The 24,041-nt window shown below is 50.8% G+C and overlaps 1 protein-coding gene across 1 annotated transcript in view; it reads left to right on the top strand.

The window, feature by feature from the left end:
• Window positions 1–24,041, top strand: part of ADAMTS2 (ADAM metallopeptidase with thrombospondin type 1 motif 2) — a 245,498-nt gene that overhangs the window by 152,846 nt on the left and 68,611 nt on the right. Inside the window, exon 5 of the mRNA XM_058739385.1 lies at window positions 15,978–16,061. Within this exon, the coding sequence (XP_058595368.1) occupies window positions 15,978–16,061 (84 nt within the window). The remainder of the gene's footprint in view (window positions 1–15,977; window positions 16,062–24,041) is intronic.

Here is a 24,041-nt window from a genome sequence, read left to right as displayed (position 1 = left end):
CCTGAGCTAAAGTCGGAGCTTTAAGCGTCTAGCGTCTAAAGCGTCAAGAGTTAGACGCTTAACTGACTGAGCCACCCAGGCACCCCGTACAAAGCTTATTTTATTTTATTTTATTTTATTTTATTTTATTTTATTTATTTTTTAAACGTTTATTTATTTTTGAGACAGAAAGAGACAGAGCATGAATGGGGGAGGGTCAGAGAGAGAGGGAGACACAGAATCCGAAACAAGCTCTAGGCTCTGAGCGGTCAGCATAGAGCCTGATGCGGGGCTCGAACTCACGGACTGCAAGACCATGACCTGAGCTGAAGTCGGACGTTTAACCGACTGAGCCACCCAGGCGTCCCACAAAGCTTATTTTAAATGCAGATATTACAGCATTTAACTTGGATGCAGAATCACCAAAATTAAACAGACTTGTGTTTCATGGCTCATGCCCGGAGGGTGCCAGAAGTTCACACAAAACACAAGCCAGACTCAGAACGGTTGGAAGGAGGAAGAGAGGAGCCCCCAGGAATGGAGCCAGTGGAGGGAGTGCTCTCTTAGACGCAGATTATCACAGGTGCCCCAGGTCATAGCCAGCAGCAGGAGATATGCCCTCTGGGCCTGACAGCTGCTTTGTTCCCTGACTGCTGCCCCTGGAAGAGCACATCATGCCCTGGTATGGGGTGGGGATCTGGGGACATTAAGCCTGGCATCTCCCCTTCCCTCAGGCCCACTGCCCCAACCCAGGGCAGATGGTCAAGGCTCTTTACACCTTAGCAACTGGATGGGGGTGCCCAAGAGACTCGCCTCCACTGAGACCCATGTGGGGCTGCCTTGGGTGGGACCACCACTGCCATGTCCTGGCCCGAGAGACCACGGGGCATGTGCACCCACCTTGCGCCTGCATGCAGGCCCCTGCCCAGGGCAGAGAGTGGCAGTGATCACAGGGTGGGGAGTGGGAGGCTGAGACCTTGTCCTGTGGAGTCGGGACCACTCGTGAGCCAAGGCCTCACTATCCTGTTGGATTTTACTTACAAAACACAAATTCAAAAGTGAAATGATGAGGAATGTCAAGACAGCAACCTCAGAGCGTTAAACCCCAAGTGCAGGGCCCTTCTGGATATGGGCCCTGGTTGCTGGCCCATGAACTCAGCAACATGAGCCCTGCACTGAGACCCCGCAGCCCAGCCCGACCCTCTCCAGACACCTGATGCGGCCTGTGCTCCCTGCTTCGGGCCCCATTCTCCATGGCCCTTCTCCATCCTCTGCTTGTCCAGAGGCTCTCAGCCCAAAGCTACACTGACTCTCAGCTTTCTGTCCAGATGAAGAAGGCTGTGCCTGAGAGAGTGCTGGGGCCAGATTACTGGCAGTGGCCTCGTCCTCTGGGGCCCTCACACTGGTTTTTAGCTCCCAAATTCCAGAGGCTCAAAGGTTGCTAGCAAACCCAGGATGAGGCCCTGTCCTTTTGGCCTCGGGGTCCTTAGCCTAGTCAGAGAGGCTGTGAAGCCCCACTGAGAGCTTCTATCCACTGCTTGTGGGAGGAAGGGTCTCCTTCCCAGCGCTGGGAGGGCTGTAAGGGCAGAACTGTGAGCCGTGAGCAGATATGTGGCCTGTCCAGCCAGGCTGGCTCCTCCAGGCCCCATTGCCACACCGCCGCTGGGCCCCACCTGGGCTCCCTGCTTAGATGTGGCTCTGCCGCAGCCGGCCTCCCTCTGCCGCATCCCATTCCTGCTCCTCCCAGCCTTCAACCCTGGCTCATGCTGTGGCTCCTCTGGACCCAGCCTTGGGAATGAGGAGCTTCCCTCTACCCAGGACTCCCCTCTTCCACGGGCTCTCCTGGTGCACTGGAAACCACTGTCCTGTTTCACCCTTTCTCCTTAGAAACATGCTCCCCTCTGTGTCTGGTGTTCCCAAGCTAGGCTGCAGTCAGCACACCTGAACACACCTGCTGGGTGTGTAGAAGAATCACCACATTTTCACAGACCTGCTCTGCCAGTGCCTGACTGGTCTCTGCCTCCAAACTTGGTGTGTGACAGCGTGTGCCTGGATGCAGCCCCCATGCTCACGGCACGTCCAGTTACCTTGCTAGGCACAGATGGTGGTTTTTCTCCTGGCTCCGGTGAATGGGAGGCCAGGGACAAATACCTTCGGAGGAGACTAGAGCCATGATTCAAGTAACATGTTTACGTATGCATTTTGAAAAGTAAAGGGGTGCCTGGGTGGCTCAGACTTCAGCTCAGGTCATGATCTCACCGTTTGTGAGTTCAAGCCCCGTGTCGGGCTCTGTGCTGACAGCTCAGAGCCTACAGCCTGCTTCGGATTCTGTGTCTCCCTCTCTCTCTGTGCCCCTCCCCACTTGCACTCTCTCTCTGCCTCTCTCAAAATAAATAAACTTAAAAAAAAAGTAAAGTAACATTTGTGCCAAAACTTTAACAAATCTACACCTTGGGGCCAAGACCCAAAAAGAGAGAGAGAATGCGGACCAGCTTCAGAGTCAGGAACAGCTGTATCCTAACCCTGGCTTTTACCTACCTGGCAAAGCTCCTGCCTCGCCCTGCTCTTGGTTTCTTCATCTTTGAACCTTCCACACACTCTGAGAACCCATAAAGTCTAGTGAAGTCCCTAGGAGAGAAGATTCCCCTCACCCTTTTCAGCTCTCCAGTCTTCTGCAGCTGGAGCAGCCCTTTCCTGCAGGCCATCATCGGGGAACTTGCCCTTGAGCCAAGCTTCACCCCTCTTCCTGCTCAGACCTGAGCCCACCCCCAGCCCCACCCTAGGCTTGCCAGCTCTGTGGACCTGTGGGTAACTTTGGGGACTCCTTTACAAGCAATTAAATGAGCTGGTCATTATAGCCATTTTAAAACAGCAGAGTAGGAAGAGCAGATTTCTGAGCAGACAGAGCCGTCTCTCCCAGCTGTGTTAACTGCTTATGTTCTGGAAGAATTCCTGAGCCCCCAAAGCATCTCTTCTGCTGAGGCAGACACACTCTTTAAGCCTACTGAGAATGTGTGCTCCAAAGAAACTTCCATGCTTTCATAATAGAGGCCATATCCTTTGACCTTCCCCCCCAGCACGGGGACAATCCTCTGTACAGTATGTTCTTAAACAATTTTTGTTGAATGAATGATCTCTGTCTGTGCCAGGATTCAGATATTTTTCCTCTTTTCTTTTCTAATTTAATCCAGAAATTGGCCTGGGTTTACCAAAGCCTTGCCAGGGTTTGCAAACAATCAAAGGCATACAAGCTCCATTTCTCACCAACTTCCAAGAATGTTGGGGCCGTGTGGCAATGGTGAGGAAGGCAGTGGCAGGGACAAGAATGTTTTCTGCTGATCCCCCGGGGGAGGGGGGGTGTCCTCTCGTGACCAGGCCACGGAGCTGCAAGCTAGCCAGGGCGAAGGCACTGCCCCAAGTCCCCATTCACGTGTCTCTGGCTCTGGGTCCTGGGAAAGAGAAAAACATCTCTGAAACTGGACACTGAAACCTGGTTCTCTTAAGTTGGAGGGGAGTAGGCAGAGCTCCCAGGCAAAGGGGGACACGTTTGGGTTTGGCCATAGCACAGGGTGGGAGTTCCCATGGCCGCTCAGCAGCTCCCCAGGTCCCGGGGTCTGCTCATGTCCTGGGCTGCAACAGGGCATTCTGGCCACCATTCTGGCTCCTCATGTGTGTCCTACTGGCCTGAGAGCATGGCCCTGTGCGCTTCTAGGAAATAGAGCTATCAGGGCAAGCACTGTGCATGAGGCTGATAGAACGCTTAAGAGAGGATACGTGTCATGGCTGACAGAATCAGGCAGGGAGGCATTGGCCCAGGTGAAGGTGGCTGTGGGCAGTACGGGGTGGTGGGGATGGGGTGACAGGAGAGGGCACGTCCCCCAGAGATCCCCTCCTGGGTCCCCCTCACTTGTGGTCATGGAGGAATGAGCAGACCTGCTGTTGCCAGCTTTGTTTTTTTTTTTCTTCATGAGAAGCTGGAAATCCAAGTTTTATGGGAAATCTAATTATTTTTCAATGTCAGCAACAAATTGAAATTAAGACCTCACACTGCACAAGTGAATCAGAACACGACCGCAGGACACAAGTCTGGCTGGTCAGCTGGTGGATGGTTCCTTCTGGCCAGGAAGAAAGGAGGCACGGCCTGCCCTGCTGTGTCCTGTGATGGGGGATAATTAGTGCCACCTCCCAGTGCTGTCGTGAGCGTGACTCGAGTTAAACACCAGGAAAGTGCTTTTAGCAGAGTGCGGGGCCCATGGAGGGCATCCCACGAACACGAGCTAGTCCTGGCTTTGTGTTTGTGCATTGGGTGCTCTCTGAACCCCTGGTCTAAACTGGGCCTCATTCTGGGCACTGGAGTACAGGAGTGAGCAGTCATGTCCCTGTGCTCAAGAAAGTTGGAGCATGGGAGGGGTGGGAGCAAGGAAGAGAAGAGTAATTGTACCCTGGTTAATGTGCTGATTGTGCAAATACAGGGCATTCTGGGTCACAGGGAAGAGTGCCTCAGATGAAGGCCACTTGAGCTGCCCTTAATGCAGAGGCTGGGGTTAATGAGGAGAGGAGCCTTGTGTATGCCGGTGTTGCTGCAGTGTTAGAACAGCATGTGCAAAGGCCCAGTGGCATTGCCACATCACAGCATGGGGTTGGGCCCTGCTGGGGTGTATGGTGCTGGGATGAGGCAGGAGATGAGGTTGGCAAAGCCTTAAAAAAATTTTTTTTTAATGCTTATTTTTGAGAGAGAGAGAGTGTGTGTGTGAGTGGGGGGAGGGGCAGAGAGAGAGGGAGGAGACACAAAATCTGAAGCAGGCTCCAGGCTCTGAGCTGTCAGCACAGAGTCTGATGCAGGGCTTGAATTCATGAACCGTGAGATCATGACCTGAGCTGAAGTCGGACGGTTAACTGACCGAGCCACCCAGGTGCCCCAAGGTTGGCAAAGCCTTTTGTCTCAGGCTAAGGGGCACAAAAAGGGATGATATCTGGGGTCCCTGCCATACTATGATAGGGGAGTGATTAAGTTAGTTTGGGGTCTAAAAAGAGAAACTTCTCTCTTTAAGAGTTTGGGGCTTATGCCTTCTGTTATTGGAAACACCAGTGTGAGGTGAGGAGACTGAGTTTTTATGCCTGGCAGCCCTGTGTGAGGAGTCAGTCACCTGTTGTGTCTACATTGTGCCTGGTGGCCCGTGAGTTCACTCTCCTGGACAAGGTCACTGAGGCTCAGAGAGGTCGGCTAGTGTGGCCAGGGCATGGCAGATGGGATTCACGTACAGGTGGGAAGATGGGCTCTTAGTGGGGATCTGGCCCAGGTGCCTGTCCCCTCCCTGCTGTTCTGGCCTGAAGAACAAGTGCTCCTGAATCCTTGAGGAAGAGCTGAGGTATGTTCTCACCTTGGATCTCTCTGATCTCCCAACAGCTATTGACATCACTTGCCCATGCCCCAGCCTGTTTTCCATCTACTTTCCCTCTCCTGGTGTTTTCTCTGGCCTTTCCTTCTATTGTGTCTTCCTGTTCTCTCTAAGATTTGCTCCCTCACGCAGTCACCCATTCAGTACATGTTTACAGAGCTCCTGCCACATGCCAGACACAGCCGTAGGTGCTGGAATGTGGTGGTGAGGAAGCCTGGGCAGCAGTGAGGGGGGGGGGGGGGGGGTTCCTGCCTGCATGGAGCTCACATTCCAGTGAGGGTGGGGTGGACAATAGACAGCCACCCCCCTCCCCAGCACTGCCACCCCCGCCCCCAGCCATGATGATGTAGGTGGAGAAAGTTCCAGAGGGGGAGGTACCATGGTCTGGCCTTACCTCCGCTTCTTCTTCCCTGAAGAGTGTGGCACCCTGCCCCCACCCCAGGGTTCTCCCCAACCCCCCTCCCCTCTCCAGGAGGCCTCCTGACAGCTGATATAGGAGTCTGGGAGCAGCTTGCCCTTGGTCTCCCTGGGGAGAGCTGATGGTTGTCAAAGCAGGAGTCAGTCATCGTGGACAAGGAGGGCCAGGCATCGTCACTCCTCGGTGACAGCTTGAAGCAGCTGCAAAGCTTGTCTCTGAAGACTCCAGCAAGGGGGTGACAGCTGAGCTGGGGAAGTAGAGAGTGTGGCACCACACTGGGCTCCTGGTCTGGGCTGGCTTGAGCCATCACTCTCAGCCTGCCCACTCTGTGCTGAGGTACAGTCGTGGGTCCTGAGGGGTCCTGCTCCCCTGCTGCAGGGGCACTTGGCGGTGTGTCTCAGGGGGATTAGGAGTTCATACAAAGGTGTCACATGCTTAATGTCAAATTCAGAGGGTCTGCTTACCTGATTTTCATGTTCCACACCCAGCAAAGGGCCCAGCATATAGGTGTTGAGTAAATGTCTTTTGAGTAAATAAGTTGAGTGAGTGAATTCTCATAAAGTGACTATGGTCCTACAGACTCCCTTAAGTTTTTTTTTAATGTTTATTTATTTTTGAGAGAGAGAGCACGCAAGCAAGGGAGAGGCAAAGAGAGAGGGAGACACAGAATCAGAAGCAGGATACAGGCTCTGAGCTGTCAGCACAGAGCCCAACGCGGGGCTCAAACTCACAAACTGGGAGATCCTGACCTGAGCTGAAGCTGGATGCTTAACCGACAGCCACCCAGGCGCCCCCAGACTCCCTTAAGGCACAGACTCAGGGCGCCTGGGTGGCTCAGTCGGTTAAGCATCCAACTCTTGATTTTGGATTTCAGCTCAGGTCATGATCCCACAGTTTGTGAGTTCGAGCCCCACATTGGGCTCTGTGCAGAGCCTGCTTGGGATTCTCTCTCTCCCTCTCTCTGCCCTTCCCCTGCTCATGCTCTCTCTCTCTCTCTCTTTTAAAATAAACATTAAAAGAGAAAACATAGGGGCGCCTGGGTGGCGCAGTCGGTTAAGCGTCCGACTTCAGCCAGGTCACAATCTCACGGTCCGTGAGTTCGAGCCCCACGTCAGGCTCTGGGCTGATGGCTCGGAGCCTGGAGCCTGTTTCCGATTCTGTGTCTCCCTCTCTCTCTGCCCCTCCCCCGTTCATGCTCTGTCTCTCTCTGTCCCAAAAATAAAAAATAAAAAACGTTGAAAAAAAAAATTTAAAAAAAAAAAAAAAAAGAGAGAAAACATAGACTCTACCTGTCCAGGGAAAAGACATCCCAGTAGCCAAGGGTCCTTATCCCTTCTTCCTTATGACCAAAGCCTTTTCTCCACCACAGATGCTGGAAGTTTGAATCATCAGGTCATAAGGATGCATAGGGTTTAATTTCAACAGATTTGCTAACTTGCTCTCGAAAGCCTTTGCCCCAGTTCCCACTTGTGCTTCTGTGGGTGTGTTTCTCAGTTTCTCTGGGCCTCAGTTTCCCCACCGGTAAAACAGGGATAATAACGCTCACTTGCACGGTGTGGGACGTGAAAGGTAATGACGTGAGGAAGTGTGTGGTCCAGGTTTTGGAAGGTCACCGCTTACCAACAAGGTGCCACAGTCATTCCTTGGTCAGTGACATCGGCCAAACCAGCCAGCTCTTGTCCTTGAGAAGCTTGGCTGTCATGGAGACACGCTCACCCTGCTTTAGGTCAGTAAGGAGGACAAGGGCCTCGGTAGCCTGGAGGCACAGCCCACACCCTCTGCCTGGCTGGCGAGAAGGTCACAGCAGAGAGGAGCCCTGAACTACTGCCATTTCCTGCAGAGGATGCCACACCCTTGACTTGTCCCTGGAATTGGAGCTGTTTGGGGGTTCGGGGCAGGGTGGCCTCAGAGGGATGGAGCTGGCCAGGTACAGGGAGCTTGGGCTTTATCCTAAAACTTTCAGACCTAACAGGTTCTAGGCACTGAGGATAGAACAGCCATAGATGCAGGCGAGCCCCCGGTTCTCGGGCACAGGTGCAGCGGACAGAGAGGGCAGCTGACAGTGGGGGCATTCGAGATGGTGATAGTGCAGCAGAGGAAACAGCCCGAAGGGGAGCAGCGTCCACGTTAGCACAAGGGATGTGCTCCCAGAGAACGTGGGACACAGACACGGGTCTGGGGAAGCAGGAGACAGCCAGGTGTCGGGGCGGGGCGGTCTGTGCACTCCTTCCTGCCAACGAGAACGCGTGCCCCCAGGAGCTCTCTCCCTTCGGTTGTGGGCTCCCTGTGAAGCACAGTGTGCCCTCCTGTCTTCTTGTCTGCCGGTTGGTTCTGGGTGTCTGGTCTGAGCCTGGGCCCTGGTGGTTGGCACACCGCTCAGCCTGTGAAGGGCCGGCAGGGGAGCTCAGTGACTCAATCAGATTCTGGTGGTGCAAAGGGCCACATGCTGCACACAAGGCCAAACCGTTTCTTCCCCGCGTTCAAGGAGGCTCTGTATGTTCTGGGTGTTAGGAATGGCGCTAAACACGAGTGAATTGCGTTCTGGGAGGGACATGTTCCCCAGCAGACAAGCCTGGCAGTGAGTGTAATGCTGGAGGATAGGATTGGACCAGAATCCTGTGCTGGGAACACAGGTGACTGTCTAAACAGTTCTGCTTTTCTCTGTCTCATCTGGGTCAGTGCCTGCCTGGCAGGGTCTCTCCCTACCCCCTTGTTATATGGGGACCCCTGGGGCCCTAGTGGCAGTGGGGAGGCTGGCACGAGCCCTCACCATTTTTGCTGTGAGGTGGGGTCAGGTCTGGCTCCGGGCTCTCTACCTGGATGGCTCAGGTGTGCTGGGCCCCACCTGGTCCAGGGCAGGTTCTGTGATGCCCTGTCCACTATGCAGCCTCTCCCAGCCCATACCCAGCCACCCTCCACCCCAGCCAGTGTAATACAGGAGTGTCTGGAGCCCACCTCCACCCCTCTGGGGCTGGGGGGAACCAGGCTGCTACTCAGGCCAGTTCAATCAAACCAGCCCCACCCCATTCCTCACCTCACACTTAGTGCCACATTGGGAATGGACTCTACTCTCATGATGTGGTCTCCGCTCAGAGTCCAAGTGGGAAGCAGGGCCCGAAGCCCTCAGAATCTGTGTGTTTGACCCTAAAGGTGTGTGGGGAGTAGAAGCAGGGATGGGGCACCATGACCCTGGCTCTGGCTTCCTACCTCTCCTTCAGCTCCTCCTGTGACCTCCTTCATCAACCAGGACACTTCCCTCTCCCCTGTTGCTGTCCCCAGGGATTTCCCATGTGCCACGGCCAGCCCTCCTCACGATGGTATCTTCCCTCTTTCTTACTTTGGGTCAAAATAGTGATAGGACAGCAGAAAAATGTGAATCACAGTAGGAAGGAAAAAAAAATCATTGTTTTCCGATGACATCACGATACCCGGTTGGACACAGGTGACAGAGATCACGTCACAGGGGTGGAGGTTGTGCCTTTCAGACTCTGAGACAGTGGGGGAGGCGAGGATGCCTCGAGGTCTTGACACGGTGGTCCTCTCCCCAAAAAGCCTCTTCTGGATGAGACTCCGTGGGAGTCAGGTCCCCGGGGCTGTGTGGTCAAGTAGTGCCAAGGAGCTCAGGGGTACATCAGGCAGACAGGCGATGGCCCCGGGCTCTCCAGGGCCATGGGAGCTGCCAGCAAGAATCAAGATCCCTGCCTTCTCTCTGCTCCTTCCCTGTCAGGGGCCTCCAAACAGTGGCCTCAGGGGGGACACCAGGCCCTGGCCTCCAGCCTCAGCAGAGTATGTCCCTCCCTTGTTCTGTAGCATTACCCCCTTTCTGATGAGTTGCTGGTCAGTGAGTGGGAAGGTCAGGCCCCACATAGTGGTGTGGCCATCCCTTACCCACAGTGGGGCCTGTCAGGGAGAACCCCCCAAAGTGGGACACACACACATGCACACACACACACACACACCCCTGGTGGGCAGCAGTGTGGGCTTTGGAAAATGCCTGGCGTGCACTCTGGTGACCCAGAGGAGAGCCCCTGGTGGGCCCAGGAGTGAAGCCTGGGTGTGTACCATATGCCTGGGGTTTTGCTAGATGCTTTAAGTACAGTGTTGAGGCTGGTGCTGGTAATAACCTGAGTGATAAGGACCCATATTATGGCAGGATGGTGGCTGAGCCCACGCTAGAACCCGTGCAACCCAACAGAGAGACAGGGAAGGTGCGGCTCTGTGCAGTAATTAGCATCGACAGGACTGTCCTAAGACAGGTTTGCTCTTTGTTTGCCTGGTGAGCATATGCTGAGCCTCCGTTGGGTTCCGGGCATCCACCTGCTTGTCTGGTGGGGGAGAAGCCCTGTCTCCACCCTGGGGACCTGCAGAGGTATCCCCAGTCCCAGCAGAGGGTGGCCTGCCATGGGCCTGGGGGCAGGAACAGTTTGGTCGTCCCTAGAGGAGTCTTGGCATCTTAGGGCTGTGTTCTTGGACTTGGTGTTGAGGGAAGGTTCTACCCACCTCCCATTTTTATTGTACAGTCTGAACCAGTCCTGCCCATTTGCATTTCTTGGCAGTTCGATATTTTGAGCAGCAGCTAGCATCGTGTTTGTTCTTGTGTTGCCTGAGATGCCATCATGGAGAAATAAGTGGGGAAAGGAGATCTGCAAAGGGATGTTTATTCTCACAGTAAAACCAGGCTTTTGCTGCCCTGTTCGTGTGTCAGGAGATGCACACAGATGAAAACAGTCCTTCCCGGAAGCCAGCAGAACCCTCTGCCCCAGCTTCCCACGGCACTTTTTTTTCCTGCCTCCACTGGGATGGTCCATGCCTACTCCCAAGGGTCCTCAGAGAGACCAGAATACCCTAAATACCCCAGGTATTTCAGGGGTCCCAGAGAAGCCACCAAGCACCTTATGAGCCCTGCTTCCTGAGGCCTCATGACAGACTTTTCCGGGCCTGGCTTGCTCCCCAGTGTGGTGCCAGGAGAAGCTTGTGCTACCCCTCTGGTTGCCAAAGTTCAGCTCAGGGGAAGAGGTGACAAGTTTCCTGGAGGTTGGGCACAAGGGATGGGAACCCCACCGATGGCTCTGCCTACAGGGAGCCCCATCTCCTGGACCTGTCTTCCCTGCACCCTCCTGTCCCCAGATCCTTCCAGCAGAGGGGAAAGTCACCTCTGCCCAGCAGGGTTAGGCCACCTGCCAGGGCTCCTTGGTCACCAGGGTGGAACTATGCCACGAAGAAGGCAAACTTTTACATTATCATGCAGAGCCTGTGTCCTTCCTTATTGTCTATTCCAGAACAGAAACTTGGCCGCATCTTTGCATAAGCAAAAGGCACATTACAGTGTATTTCCCCAAACAAGAGAGCCCTTGGCCTCTCTCTGCACAGAGAAGGGCTGCGGCTTTGAACATTTTCCCCTAAGGTTTAAAGATTCCAGGATCAATTTCTCAAGACAGGGCTCAAGGACACTGTCCTGGCTTCCCCTCCCCCTGTGGTCTGAGCAGAGGAGAGCAGCCTCCCTAGCACACAGGTTTCCAGGAGGGTGAAGTAGGGATGGGGATGCACTTGGGCATGTAGCTAGGGTCTCGGTCATTACAGGGCATCATGAGTCCTGCCGCTGTCACACATTTCTGCCTATTTCCTATTGTTCCACATTCTCCAAAGTTACTCACCCATTCATTCATTCACGCTGCTGGGGACACAGCGGTGAGCAAGGAGAAACGGTGCCTCTCTTATCAAGTGCATAGTCCAGGCTGGGAGCAACTACTTTAGGGGGTACTGTGAGCTGGGACAGTTGTGTTGGGGGGAAAGCATGAGAAGACAGAAGGCACAGCAAGTGCAAAGGTCCTGAGGTAGGGATGGTCTCTCTGTGCAAGATGCACAGAGGCCAGTGGCTGGACCACAGTGAGCAAGACCAGGGCAATCTGAGAAGAGCCTGTAGGGCTTTGATTTTATTCTGATTGCAGTGGGAAGGCCTTGGAGTGGATGGGAATTAAGCAGGAGGGTCACCGCCCCCTCCCTTCTTTGAAACACATTTATTACCATGACTTTGTTTTGTCAGATGCTTTTCAGATATTTCAAGAATTCTGGGGCTGGAGAGGGGGAGAGGGAATTCCATTGCACAAGCAGCCGGAGAGGGCAGCCAGGCTTTGCGGAAGGCGGAGCTGTTGAGATTGGGGCCTCCCAGGCAAAGTGGCTGAAGGGGAACACAGAGCAGCCAGCCAGGGCCAGCTTAGAGAGGGCTGCAAGTGCCGAGTGCCGAGTGCCGTGCCAAGGTACCGGGGCTGCTCCTAAAGGCAGTGGGGAGCCATTGAGGGTTTCAGGCAGAAGAAGAGGAGGCCAGATCTGCTGAGTGGTGACCGTCCTGAAGAACGGTGCGTGGGGATGTGGGCAGGACAAGAGGCAGAAATGCACTTGGGAGCCCCTGCTGCCTGCCTGCCTGCCTGCCTGCCTGGGAGATGGGGTTGGGGTCAGGGGAGGAGTGGGACGATGTGAGGGAGATGTTTGGAGGCTGTCTTCCGTCTTCAGTGACCCTTTTTGCCATGTCTGTCAGCTCTCTGCTTGGCAGAAATGTTGTAGCTGTGTTCCTATTAAGGAATTTGACTCATCGTTTCCCAATGGTCTCCATGCACAGGTGGGTCCCATTGGCTTCTAGCATCTGTGCGGCATCTCATGGGGAATGGAAGGGAGCTGCGCTCCAGGGCTGAGGCAATTTTGCAGCCCCCTGAAAAGCTGATGTCACCCTGGGGAGCAGGGCAGGGCCCACTCCTCAGACCGGCAGAGGGAAAGGGTGGTGGGTGGCCCTCTCCTCAGCACTGCCCTGCATTCCCTGAGAGGTATCATAGAGGGAAGCCAGGGCATGGCCCACTGACTCTCCTAGAGGAACAGACCATGTGGAGAGGTATCCCCCATGGAAGGGACAGAGGCTTCCTAAGGGAGAAACCATGAAAGGCTCATTGCAGTTGAAAGTGACTGGGGTCAGGGAGTGGCTGGGGGAGTCTCCAGAGCAGGCCTGGCTGCCAACCTGACCCATGGCCTAGCCTCCTCACTGGCTCTCTGATGGGTATGCTTCTCCATAGCCCAGCCCAGCCAATGCAAGCTGGCAGCCAACAGGCAGCTTGGAAGGCAGGGCCTCCCCTGTCCAGTGTCCGCTCAGTGGCCTGACACCCCAGACTCAGGTCGCCTTGCCACCACCCCCAGCAGGATGTGGGCCTCTGCCTCATAGAGCTTAGCACTGAGTGGTGGGGTCCCTGGGGTTCTGGTTACCTCCTGTCCCAAATCAGGAGTCAGGGTCAGGCTTGCTCAGTATCCAAGGACATGGGACCCCTTACCCAAGATGCGAGTGGCTACCTTTGGGCACAGTGGCAGGGTCCAGGGGAACAGGAGGATGGTGGGCCCTGATGGGCAAGATCTGGGCCAGGAACTGGGAAGGGGACCTCCCTCCCTGTAGGAACCAGCAAGCATACCCTCACTCAGAACCTCAGCTTACCCTTTGCTCAGGTGGGATTGACCACCTCTCATTCTGGCCTCCAAGGGCTGTTGGGAGCATAAAATGATCTAGATAATTTTGTGAACTCAGCCCTGAATCCCTTCCGAATATCAAGGCAGGTTTCCTGTCTTCGTAAAGATTGTAACACCACAGGCTTACAGCCTCACCGTGCACTTGAGGAGCCAGGTCCTCTTGGGATGCACCCCTAGGCCAGCTCTGAGAAGTGCGATTAGAACATGGGCTCCAGAGAGGCACTATCAGGGTGTCAAAGGAGTCTGAAGCCCCTCATTTTCTGGGGAAGCTCTGAGAGATGACCCCGGGACATTTTTCCTCCCTGACTCCATGCAGAGCAAAGATGGACCACCTCCATTTGCCAACAAGAGGATGAGGCCAAGCAGGCCCCAGGGTGTCCCAGGGCTGTATAGGAGGTGCCCTCCCCAATTCTAGTCCACGTCACTCCTGACATCTGTTCTTTCTCTCCACTCATCCCCAAATCTGAGCCCCACACTTGACACTTCAACTGCTGTAGTGGGCACTTCAATCTATATTCCATAAAGGAGGCAGAGTAATCTTTGTAAAATGCAGTGTCATTATATTTCTCTCAGGGCTCCATATCCTCCATTGCTCTTTGAACAGAATTGGAATCCTTCTCACTACCTGAATACTTGTGTAGTCTGACCTCAGAGGCCCTTTCCCCCTGCCCAGTTCTTAGAACACACTTTACTGCCTCTGACCCCCAGGACATTTGCATATGCTACTTTCTTTGCCCGGAACACTATCCCTGCTTTGCTGAGCTAACTCCTTCTCATTTCTTATCTCTGAGATGAAATGCCACATCCTTAGGGAGCCCACTAATCGTCACTAGGGCAGATTCACCATTAATATGCCCTCAATTTCCCTGCCTATCTCTAAAGGTCCTCATCAGCATCATCATGATGGTGGAGCTGTTTTTTACAGAAGGCCAGTTCCAGGCTGGTTACTGAATCCCAAATGCTAACATGATGCTTGGCATGCAATGGGGCCAATAGCTTTCTCCTGGGTCTACTGGGTACCTGCTAAGGTCCGTGGGGAAGGACAGTCCAAGGCCAGGCAACTCGGGACCCCGGGGGGGGGGGGTGGGCCCTGTGAAAGGCCAGGGTGGCTCAGCTTGAGAAGTCCCATTGCAAATCTATAAAGGGGCTCATTGCTGGACTGGGGTGGGGGGGAGGAGGTTATACACTTGGCAGGATGGACATCTACACACCAAAGCTGATGGGTGAAGAAAAAGGCAGCTTTTTTTTAGTTCTTATATTTGATGCCACCCTCACTCCAGGATTGAAGGGAAAATGTGACCCGGCCCCTGAGAGGTGGCTCAGGCTCTTCCTGTTCAGAAGGCTTTAGGGGGAATAGTCAGGTCAGAGGGTAAGCTCTGACTCTGGGCTTGCCTTAGCTCAGGCTACTCTAACAACATACCACAGGCTGGGTCACTTAAACAGCACGTAGTTAATTTCTCATAGTTCTGGAGGCTAGAAATCCAAGATCAAGGTGTCAGCCAATTTGGCTCTTAGTGAGGGTTCTCTTCCTGGCTTGCACATGGCCTCCTTCTTGCCATGTCCTCACATGGTGGGGGACCCCACTCTCATGACATCAGCCAATCCTAATAGCCTCTCAAATGCCCCACCTCCAAATAGCATTATGTTGGGGGTTAGGAACTTGAGGGGACACAATTCAGCCCATACCAGGGCTGTTCATCTCCTGTCCCTCCTCCCTCAGGGTAGGGGTGGTGCATGGCTTAGCCACCCTGCATCTGCACACATCTGTCCCAGCATGCTCTGCCCTGGGCATTGACCCTCCAGGCTTTGGCCCTGCAGTTGGGGTCATTCAGGGTTTATTCTCTCTGCCGTGGCCACACAACGTCTGCCCTCCTACAGGACAGCACCCCCTGGACTCTCTCTGAAGCCAACCCACAAGCCAGCCTGCAGCTATCCTGCCCCCTATCCCTGGGTCCCCTATGTGTAGTTGGGAGCTGTACTCCATTTGGGCTCTCTGAAGCCACCCCTTCTCCATATGAACCTGTCCCTTCCCAGGTCCCAGACAGCAGGATCGAGCCCTCTCTGCTTTTGATTTCTTCCCAAATATCAGGGCTATTTTTATGCTCCCTGCCCTGTTCCCCACCCCCCACCCGTGACTCAAGACATGGGCTGGAGGTCAGGGGTGGAAGGAGTAAAGTGAAGCCTAGTCATTCCTCTCGGTCTTTCTTCCCACTTTCCTCCCTCCTGCCCCCTCCAGCTGCAGCGGGACCTCTCCGTGTAACTGCCTTCTTGGCTTCCACACCATGACTTTCAGTCAAAGACTGTGAGCCAAATTGGCCAGGCTTTGCCTGTGAGAGATAAAGCAATACTTTGGAGACAAAAACCCCTTTCTCTCTTATAAACTGGCTTTTAGAGCTATCGTCTCACTGTGGACTAAAAAGTCTAGTTTGACCCACATTTAGGGATGTGCACCCTGCCCCTGTGACCTCATGGCAAGGCTTCCGGCAATCCAATTTAGTGGTGGTGACAAATATGGCAACTTGCTGTTAAGCTTTGTGAGACAGGGACTGTCATCCCTGTTTGTGGAGGGCACCACACAGCGTGGGCGGGTTGACAGCCTCCCCTGGGCTCCACCTTGTCATCTGCAGGTGGTCCTCAGGCCTGTGGCTCCTGCTGACACCTCCCTGGTTGTCTTTCAGGTCAACGAAATCTATCATGACGAGTCCTTGGGGGCCCACATCAATGTCGTGTTGGTGCGGATAATCCTGCTTAGCTACGGGAAGGTGAGTGAGCTGGTGGCTTCCAGACACAGTGGAGCCTCCCCAACTCTCGTGATCTCTGTGGGGTGAATGGGGACCCTCCAGTGAGGCATGGGTCTCCTCTGAAAGCCAAAACCTCAGTGCCTGTCCCCAGCTTGGCCCGTGATACCTGGAAGAGACAAGAAACTCGTGAGCCTCCCCCATATTCCTGATCCCCTTTCACTTCACCCCTGCTTTTATAATGTAGGTTTTGTTATTATTCATGTGTGGAGAGGCTAGCTGATGATCAGGAGGTGACTGCCATGGAAAAGTCGGTTTATCATTCACACAGGGCCACTGGGGCAGCACCAGGATGGGTCAGAAGGCAGAAGGAGTGGGGGACTGTTGTCTCCACAGGAAGGGCTGGGTGCGGCAGAGTAAGCAGGCACAGGACTGGCCAGCGTGAATAATTCCTGTGGGCTCTGGGTCGTAGGTGGCTAGTACCTGCCCTGAGTGACTCAGGCAGGGTGGTGAGAGCCCAATGAAGGAGGTGGCTGGGGGTGTGGACTCTGAACTGGTTGGTTTGCATTTGAAAAGCATACTCCAGAGCGAGTTGTTTATTATCTCTAGGAATTGGCTAACCCCAGGAGGGTCAGCATGGCCCCAGACATCAAAGCATCAGAAACACAGGTTACTTCTCCCCTCCCTCCCACCTCTTCCACCCATGTTCTCCTCTCCTTATGCTGTGTGGCTTCTGCCCTCACTGGGCTCTCTTGCCCTCCCTACCTTCTCTTGCTGTCAAGCTTGGTGCTGTCTTTCCTAGCAGCATGCAGGGGTCTGTGCAGCTGGGGTAGGAAGCCCCCAGAGACAGTGACCCAAGACCTGAGACAGAAAGATAAGGGGATGCAGAGAAAGGAAAGATGGTGAGGAAGGAAGAAGCCCTGTGCTGGGCAAGTCAGAAGTACTTTACCCGTATTAACTCACTGAAGCCAAGGGCAGATGGGGAGGCGGATGTATGACAAGCCCCGTTTCACAGATAAAAACCCTGAGGCTTAAAGTGGGTTGGTGGTGTTCTGGGTGAGTGGCCAGTGTCATTTGGCTCCTGCAGAGTTGGGCTTCTCACCCTGCAGCCAAATTCTAGACTCCATCGTCTGACTTTGCTCAGTATGTACAAAAACCAATCATCAGGCATGGTAATTAGGTACAGGGTTAATTCATCTGCTCAAAGGCAAAGAATCTTGGTCTCCAACAGTAAAATTGAACTGCACACAACCTACAAGGCCCGTGGTATAAAAAATGACAATGGAGGGCTCGTGTGGCCGGATGAATTCCAGGAATAGTAGATCTTGAGCCCACTCTCTTTACCCTAGGAAGCATGTCCCTCTAAAGTAGAAGCGGCCACAGTAAGGACACCAGTTATGCTCTTTCATGCACCCCTGGGAGAACATAAGATGTATCAAAGAAGACTGTCAGAACAAGGCAGAAATTGGAAAAAAACTAACCGCGGGAGTCTTTCATTCTCTTTTTAAGATCTTTAACAGATTACATTTTAAAAGGCATAGAAGTTTCAAATAAAATAATAATAATGTATAAAGTTAAATTAGTAGTTCTATCATTTTCTTCTTTGCCCTGTGTGACTCCTTTTTGAGGAATCCTAGAACACTTGAAAATTACAAAAGTACTTTAGGTTGTAAAGAAAATTCCAGTGAATTTTATACAGCAGAAACTGTCCGGGCTATCTTTTCTGACTCAGTGCCCTAAAACGCGGTGGAAGGAAGGGATATATGAACTGAAATAAAAAGTCCAATTTCTTTGAAAAGTTAAAAAAACAACCTGCTGGGAAGACTATTAGAGCTGGGAAAATTAATGAAAGTGATAGTACTACAGATCAAAACCTATATAGAGTGTGGCCAAAGCTGTATTCAGAGGCAAATTTGCAGGTGCTTTCCAAGATTACACAAGAGAGAATGAATACACATGGACCCTGCAGTAATGTTAGAACAAAAGTCCATAAGAACTGCAAACCAAAAACCTAAGGAGGACAAAAATAAGGAGGTAGTTTCAGAAAAGCAGAAATTAAAAAATTAGGAAATAAAAATAATTGAACCAATCAAGAAGAGAACCTTAGTGAATGCAAACCTCTGACATAGAGAGAGAGAGAGGAAACACAGATTGAAAGATGAGAAAGGGTGTACACAACGTAACCCACACCAGGATGCTTATCTGGACAGAAGAGAAGGCATTTGGGGCAGTTGCCACACTAGGCCGCTGCTGGAAGACCCCCAATTTGGGTCCTCTATCAACCCCCCTCCCTCCGGATGGCCAGCAGATGAGGTGGACCAGCTATTGGAGGGCTTAGGGAGGCTCTCTAGCCCTGTGTCCAGGTTTGGGGTGCTGCACTCCCTGGGAAGGGAAGCTGAGGGTGGACCCTAGCCCAGAGATCCAGTCCCAGCCTCCATTCACAGGCAGGGGTCTTTGGAATGGCCCAGTGGAGTAGCTGTCCACATGTTCTGCACCCCCCCTCATTTCTCTCCTTCCCCAGACCAGCTCCTTCCAGCCCCTCCATTACCACCTGGGGCCCTCCAGCCAGCATCCTTCAGTGTCTGAGAATTTTCAGAAATTTGGCATGAGGTGTGGACACAGTGAGATCCCCCACCCCTTTTCTCTACTGCTGGAGGGGGGAAATGGGAAACTTCAGGTTGGCCAAGGGCATGGAAGTAGATAGAGTTGGAGAGCCACAGAATGGTCTGGGCACCAGGTGGCAGCTTGCGTCCCCTCTGCCCCTGGTTGCCCCCATATTGGTTAAAAAGAAAAATTTGGAAATTGTGTGTTGTTAATTGCTTCCTAGTGGTAGCAAAGCTTTGGCTCTCAATTCGGCCTGAAATGTGTTGATTGCTCAAGGAAGCAAAGCTTCGTTTATTTTAACTACACCCCAGCAGGCTCTGTGCTAAATTGTCCCCACCCAAAGCCATTTTTTCTTGTTGTTTTCCCCTTCACAGCTGCCAGCAGGTAGATAGACTGTGTGACCAACAGGCCGACATTTGCAGAAGTGTCAGAACCTGAAGGTGAACAGTTGAGTATCCCTGAGTCAGGGACGAGGACACCCTGGGAAGCCAAGGATTTCCTGGGAAATGAGAATATTTCAAAGCCGAAAATGTTAGAAAACACCATAAGTCCCATAACCATGGAGGGAACTCAAGTTCTCTAGCACTTTCAGAGTTCTCTGAAAATTACCTCTAAATAGAGAGTCAGATCATCTATTTTTGCCAGTGCATTCTTATTCATTTCTAAGGAATTATTAGCAAGGATAATACAACACCATGGAAATCGTTTCAGAGCACACACACACACCATATATACATATATATATATATATATGTATATATATATATATATATATATTCTGACATCCACCCAATTTATTTTTATAGCCAGTGTGATTCCTATACTCAAAGCTGCCAGAGGTAACATGTCCAAGACAATGTGCAGACCTGTCTTCCTTCTAAAAATAGACATAAAAAATCCTGAGGTTTAATTCAATAATGCAGAAAAAGAAACTCCCAGCACTATAAAATAGGGTTTATCCTGGGAATAAGGCAATTGTCGAATATCAGGAAGTCTGTTCATATAATTCATCACATTCGTTTGCCGAATGACAAAAGCTTGTAATTGAACCCATAGTTTTTGAAGGGTTTCTGTGTGCCAGGCTCTGTGCTGGGCCACTGACGTGGTCCCTGACCTCAAGAGCTTCTAAAGCAGAGGTACAGACAAAGAAACAATGATAACAGGGGGTCAGGGACTCATGGGGGGAAGATGAGGCAGGCAGCCCTCACAATGTCAGGCCAACTGACTGGAAGGGAGTAAAAGGGAGAAGAACCAGAAGAGGGGTGTTTCCAGGATCTGATTTGCATTTCCAAGAGGATCCCTGGACTCCTGTGGGCAGCATGGTGGGTGGGAGCCTGGCTGAGGAGGGTGCGAGCGCCATTGAAGGGAGGACGGCGGTGGGCTGTACCGAGACCATGGCCACAGGCTGGGGTAAAGAAGGCAGATGGAAGAGAACTGTAGGAGGCCAAATCCAGAGGACGCGGGTTCTAAGTAGATGAAGGTGAGGAGACCCTGAGCCCATGCCTCAGGCAGCCAGGTGCATGCTGATTGATGTCAACCACTCAGATGGACAACACAGGAAGAGAATCGGGGTGTCAGAGGGAGAAAGGCAATGAGTTCAACAGGGATGTGTTGAGTTTGAGGTGAGTGCCACCCCAGTAGAGATGGCAGGAGAGGCTGGCATGGGGGCCTGGGGCTTGGAGAGAAGAGATGAGTATTGCTTGCAAAAGCATGAGTGGGGGGTGCATGGTGAAGTATGCCAAATGGGGGGCCCCTTAGAAAGAGCTCCCAGGAGCCCCTGATGCTGAAGCCACCAGCAGGGCAAGGGCATGGTCTGCAGCATAGTTGCTGAGAGAGTACCTCCCAGTATTCAAAAATCTGTGAAAACTAGTAACAGATGGTAACATGACAACCAAAATTTTATTTAAAGGTGGAGAAAAGAAGCACATGTCCCTAAGAGCGTCTGCATAGCTAATTCATAGGATGCTCCTAGACGTTTACACGGGAAAATAGAGGGGTTCCATAGTCCAGTGAGTCTGGGAAAGGCTTGTCAAAGAATCTGTCAGAGACTTTACGACAGAAATGTGCCCAGTGAATCTCAAGAAGTGGATCACTACACATAGCTTCTCAAACCTGTTTCTCAGTGGAACCCTTTTCCTCACATAGTCAACATTCTACAGAACTCACTTTGGGAAATGCTGCCCTCATTGAGGCAGTTACAGTAAACATGGTGACCAGAAGGTAGCTTTGTTACTGAGGTTCTGGAAATTCTAGATAATGTCTTAGGACATGGAACCAATATCAGAAAAGAACAGATGAAATTTTAATTGGTTGCTGATGATTATGTGCCTGGAAAACCCAGAGGATCCATTGTAAAGCTTTTAGAGTTAATTAAAGAAGTTTAGTGACATGGCCAACTGTAAGATAATTCTATAAAGATCGCTAATTTTTGCACAAACCCACAATACCCTAGTAGTAGGTGTAATAGGGAAAGAAAAGTTCCATTTACAAAAGTAAGCAAAAATATAAAATATCTGGCCCATTCCTAACAAGATAGATACAGGACCTACAGTAAGTAAATCGCACATGGTTTTGTTTTTAAAGTTTATTTGATAGAAAGAGAGTGAGCACAAACAGGGGAGGGGCAGAGACAGGGGGAGAGAGAGAATCCCAAGCAGGCTCTGCACTGTCAGTGCAGAGCCCTGTGCTGGGTTCAGATCCACCAACTGTGAGATCATGACCTGAGCCAAAGTCGGAGGCTTAACCAACTGAGCCACCAAGGCGCCCTGAAAATTGCACATTGTTAATGATAGGAAGGAAATAAAAATAAAGGCAGAGACATATGTTGTTCCTACAGGAAGACTGGGTATAGTAGAGATACTGATTTTTCCTAAATTAGTAGTTGGAAATTTGGTGAAATGATTCTAAGATTCATCTGGAAGCCTTATAAGCCAGTCAAGACTGGCTGGGAGAGGCACCTGGGTGGTTCAGTCAGTTGAGCATCCTACTTGATGTCAGTTCAGGTCATGATCTCATGGTTCGTGGGATTGAGCCCCACAATAGGCTCTGCACTGAGAGTGTGGAACCTGCTTGGGATTCTCTCTCTCCCTCCCTGTCTCTGCCCCTCCCCTGCTCGTGCGTGTACTCTCCTTCTGTCCCTCTCTCTCAAAATAAATAAAAATTAAAAAAAAGACTGAATGGGAAAGCCTCAAAAGCTAAGCAAATAAAGAGAGATTTACTTCAAACATCTTATAAAGTGAAAATAATTAAAATCATACTGTATTTGCGTAAGCATTAACAGATCAATTGAATAAACTATGGAGCTCTGAAAACACTTCATATATTTAACTTAACATGTGATAAATATAAATGAAATGGTTATTAAGTGTTATAAATAAATATATGACAAATATAAATTTCATGTATAGTAAATTAAAAATAACATATGATAAATAACAGGCCAATAAAACATTCAACTATTTAAACCACAAAAATCAAGAAGAAAATATTGGTTGTCAAGGGGGCTCCTTAAGCGTAAGTACAATAGAAGGAATTGTAAAGGGGAAGATAGATATGTTTGAACACTTAAAATATAAAACTCTCCAGAAACAATTACAAGACAAAGCACGAGCATGAAAAACACTGGCAATATGGCAGTGATACCCTAATATATGAAGAGCTCTTACAAACCATAGGAGAAACAGAATTGGCAGTGGGTATAAACAGTTTACAGAAGAAAAATACAAATGGGCAAAAAAAAAAAAAAGAAGGAAAAATTTTTAACTGTACTATTAATCAAATAAAGAATACAATTTGCCATTTTTATTTTTTTTCAGTTTATTTATTTTGAGAGAGGGAAATAGAGAGAACACGAGCAGGGGAGGGTCAGAGAGAGAGAGGGAGAAAGAGAGGATCCCAAGCAGTCTCCATGCTGCCAGCCCAGAGCCTGATTTGGGGCTCAACCCCATGAACTGTGAGATCATGACCTGAGCTGAAACCAAGAGTCAGACGCCAACTGACTAAGCCACTCAGTCACCCTGCAATTTAACATTTTTAAAGGATCACCTGTGCTCAGATTATAAAGAGGGATTTAACTGCTGGCTTGGATGGGTAAAGCATTACCCTTTTCTGGTATGAGTATAAGTAGGTACACATTTCTAGAAGGAAATGTGACAGTACTCACCACTGCCCTTAAAAAGGTTCTTCCTGTTTGCTGGCCACCCGCCTTGTTCATTTCTATGACTCTATCCCAAAGCAGTTATCAGAATTGCAGACAAAGTTTTAGGAAAAAGACAAAGGCCATGGCCTTATTTCTAAGTGTAAACAACTGGGAAAAATCTGAACTGTCTACTAACAGGGGTCCAATTAAATAAACTGTAATACGTCTGTGTGGTAGAATATTAGGCTGCTAATAAATCCCACTTTATTTTTTTTATTTTTTTAATGTTTATTTATTTTAGAGAGAGAGACAGAGTGTGCCCAGGGGAAGGGAAGACAGAGAGGGAGACACAGAATCCGAAGCAGGCTCCAGGCTCTGAGTTGTCAGCACAGAGCCCAAAGCAGGACTCGAACTCACCAACCGTGAGATCATGACCTGAGCTGAAGTCAGACACTTAACCGACTGAGCCCCCCAGGTGCCCCATAAATCCCACTTTCAAAGCACTGGGGAATTGTTACAGCATACAGTTAACTTTATTTGCTTTTGGAAAACAGAATATAACTTATCATATGGGGTTTTTTTAAGTTTAAAAAAAATTTTTTTATGTTTATTTATTTTTGAGAGACAGAGAGAGACAGAGTGCGAGTGCGGGAGGGGCAGAGAGAGAGTCACAGAATCTGAAGCAGGCTCCAGGCTCTGAGCTGTCAGCACAGAGCCCGATGTGGGGCTCGAACTCATGAACCGTGAGATCATGACCTGAACTGAAGTCAGATGCCCAACCTACTGAGCCACCCAGGCACCCCCTAAGTTTTTTTTTTTTTTTTTAATGTTTTCTATTTATTTTGAGAAAGAGAGCAGGGGAGAGGTGCAGGGAGAGAGAGAGAGAATCCCAAACAGGCTCCGAGATGTCAGTGCAGAGCCCTATGTGGGGCTCGATCTCATGAACTGTAAGATCATGACCTGAGCCGAAATCAAGAGTCAGATGCTTAACCAACTGAGTACCTGTGTGCTCCAACTTATAGTATGATCTTAATTTTGTGTACAAATATATGTACAGAAGGGACTGGAAAGAATACATCAAAGGTGACTAATATTTCTCTCTGGGCAGTAGGCCATGGATTTTTATTTTCCTCTTTCTATTTTACTGAACTTTCATAATTTATCATGATAAGCATGTTTCTTTTCTACACAAAATAGTGCATTTTTAATTATGAAAAAATAGTTTACATTTTTTAAAAAGCACTTAAAAATGGCAGAATCCA

The sequence above is a fragment of the Neofelis nebulosa genome, chromosome 1 (assembly GCF_028018385.1).
Source record: "Neofelis nebulosa isolate mNeoNeb1 chromosome 1, mNeoNeb1.pri, whole genome shotgun sequence".
NCBI lineage: Eukaryota > Metazoa > Chordata > Mammalia > Carnivora > Felidae > Neofelis > Neofelis nebulosa.
This window is presented reverse-complemented; position numbering and strand designations above follow the sequence as displayed.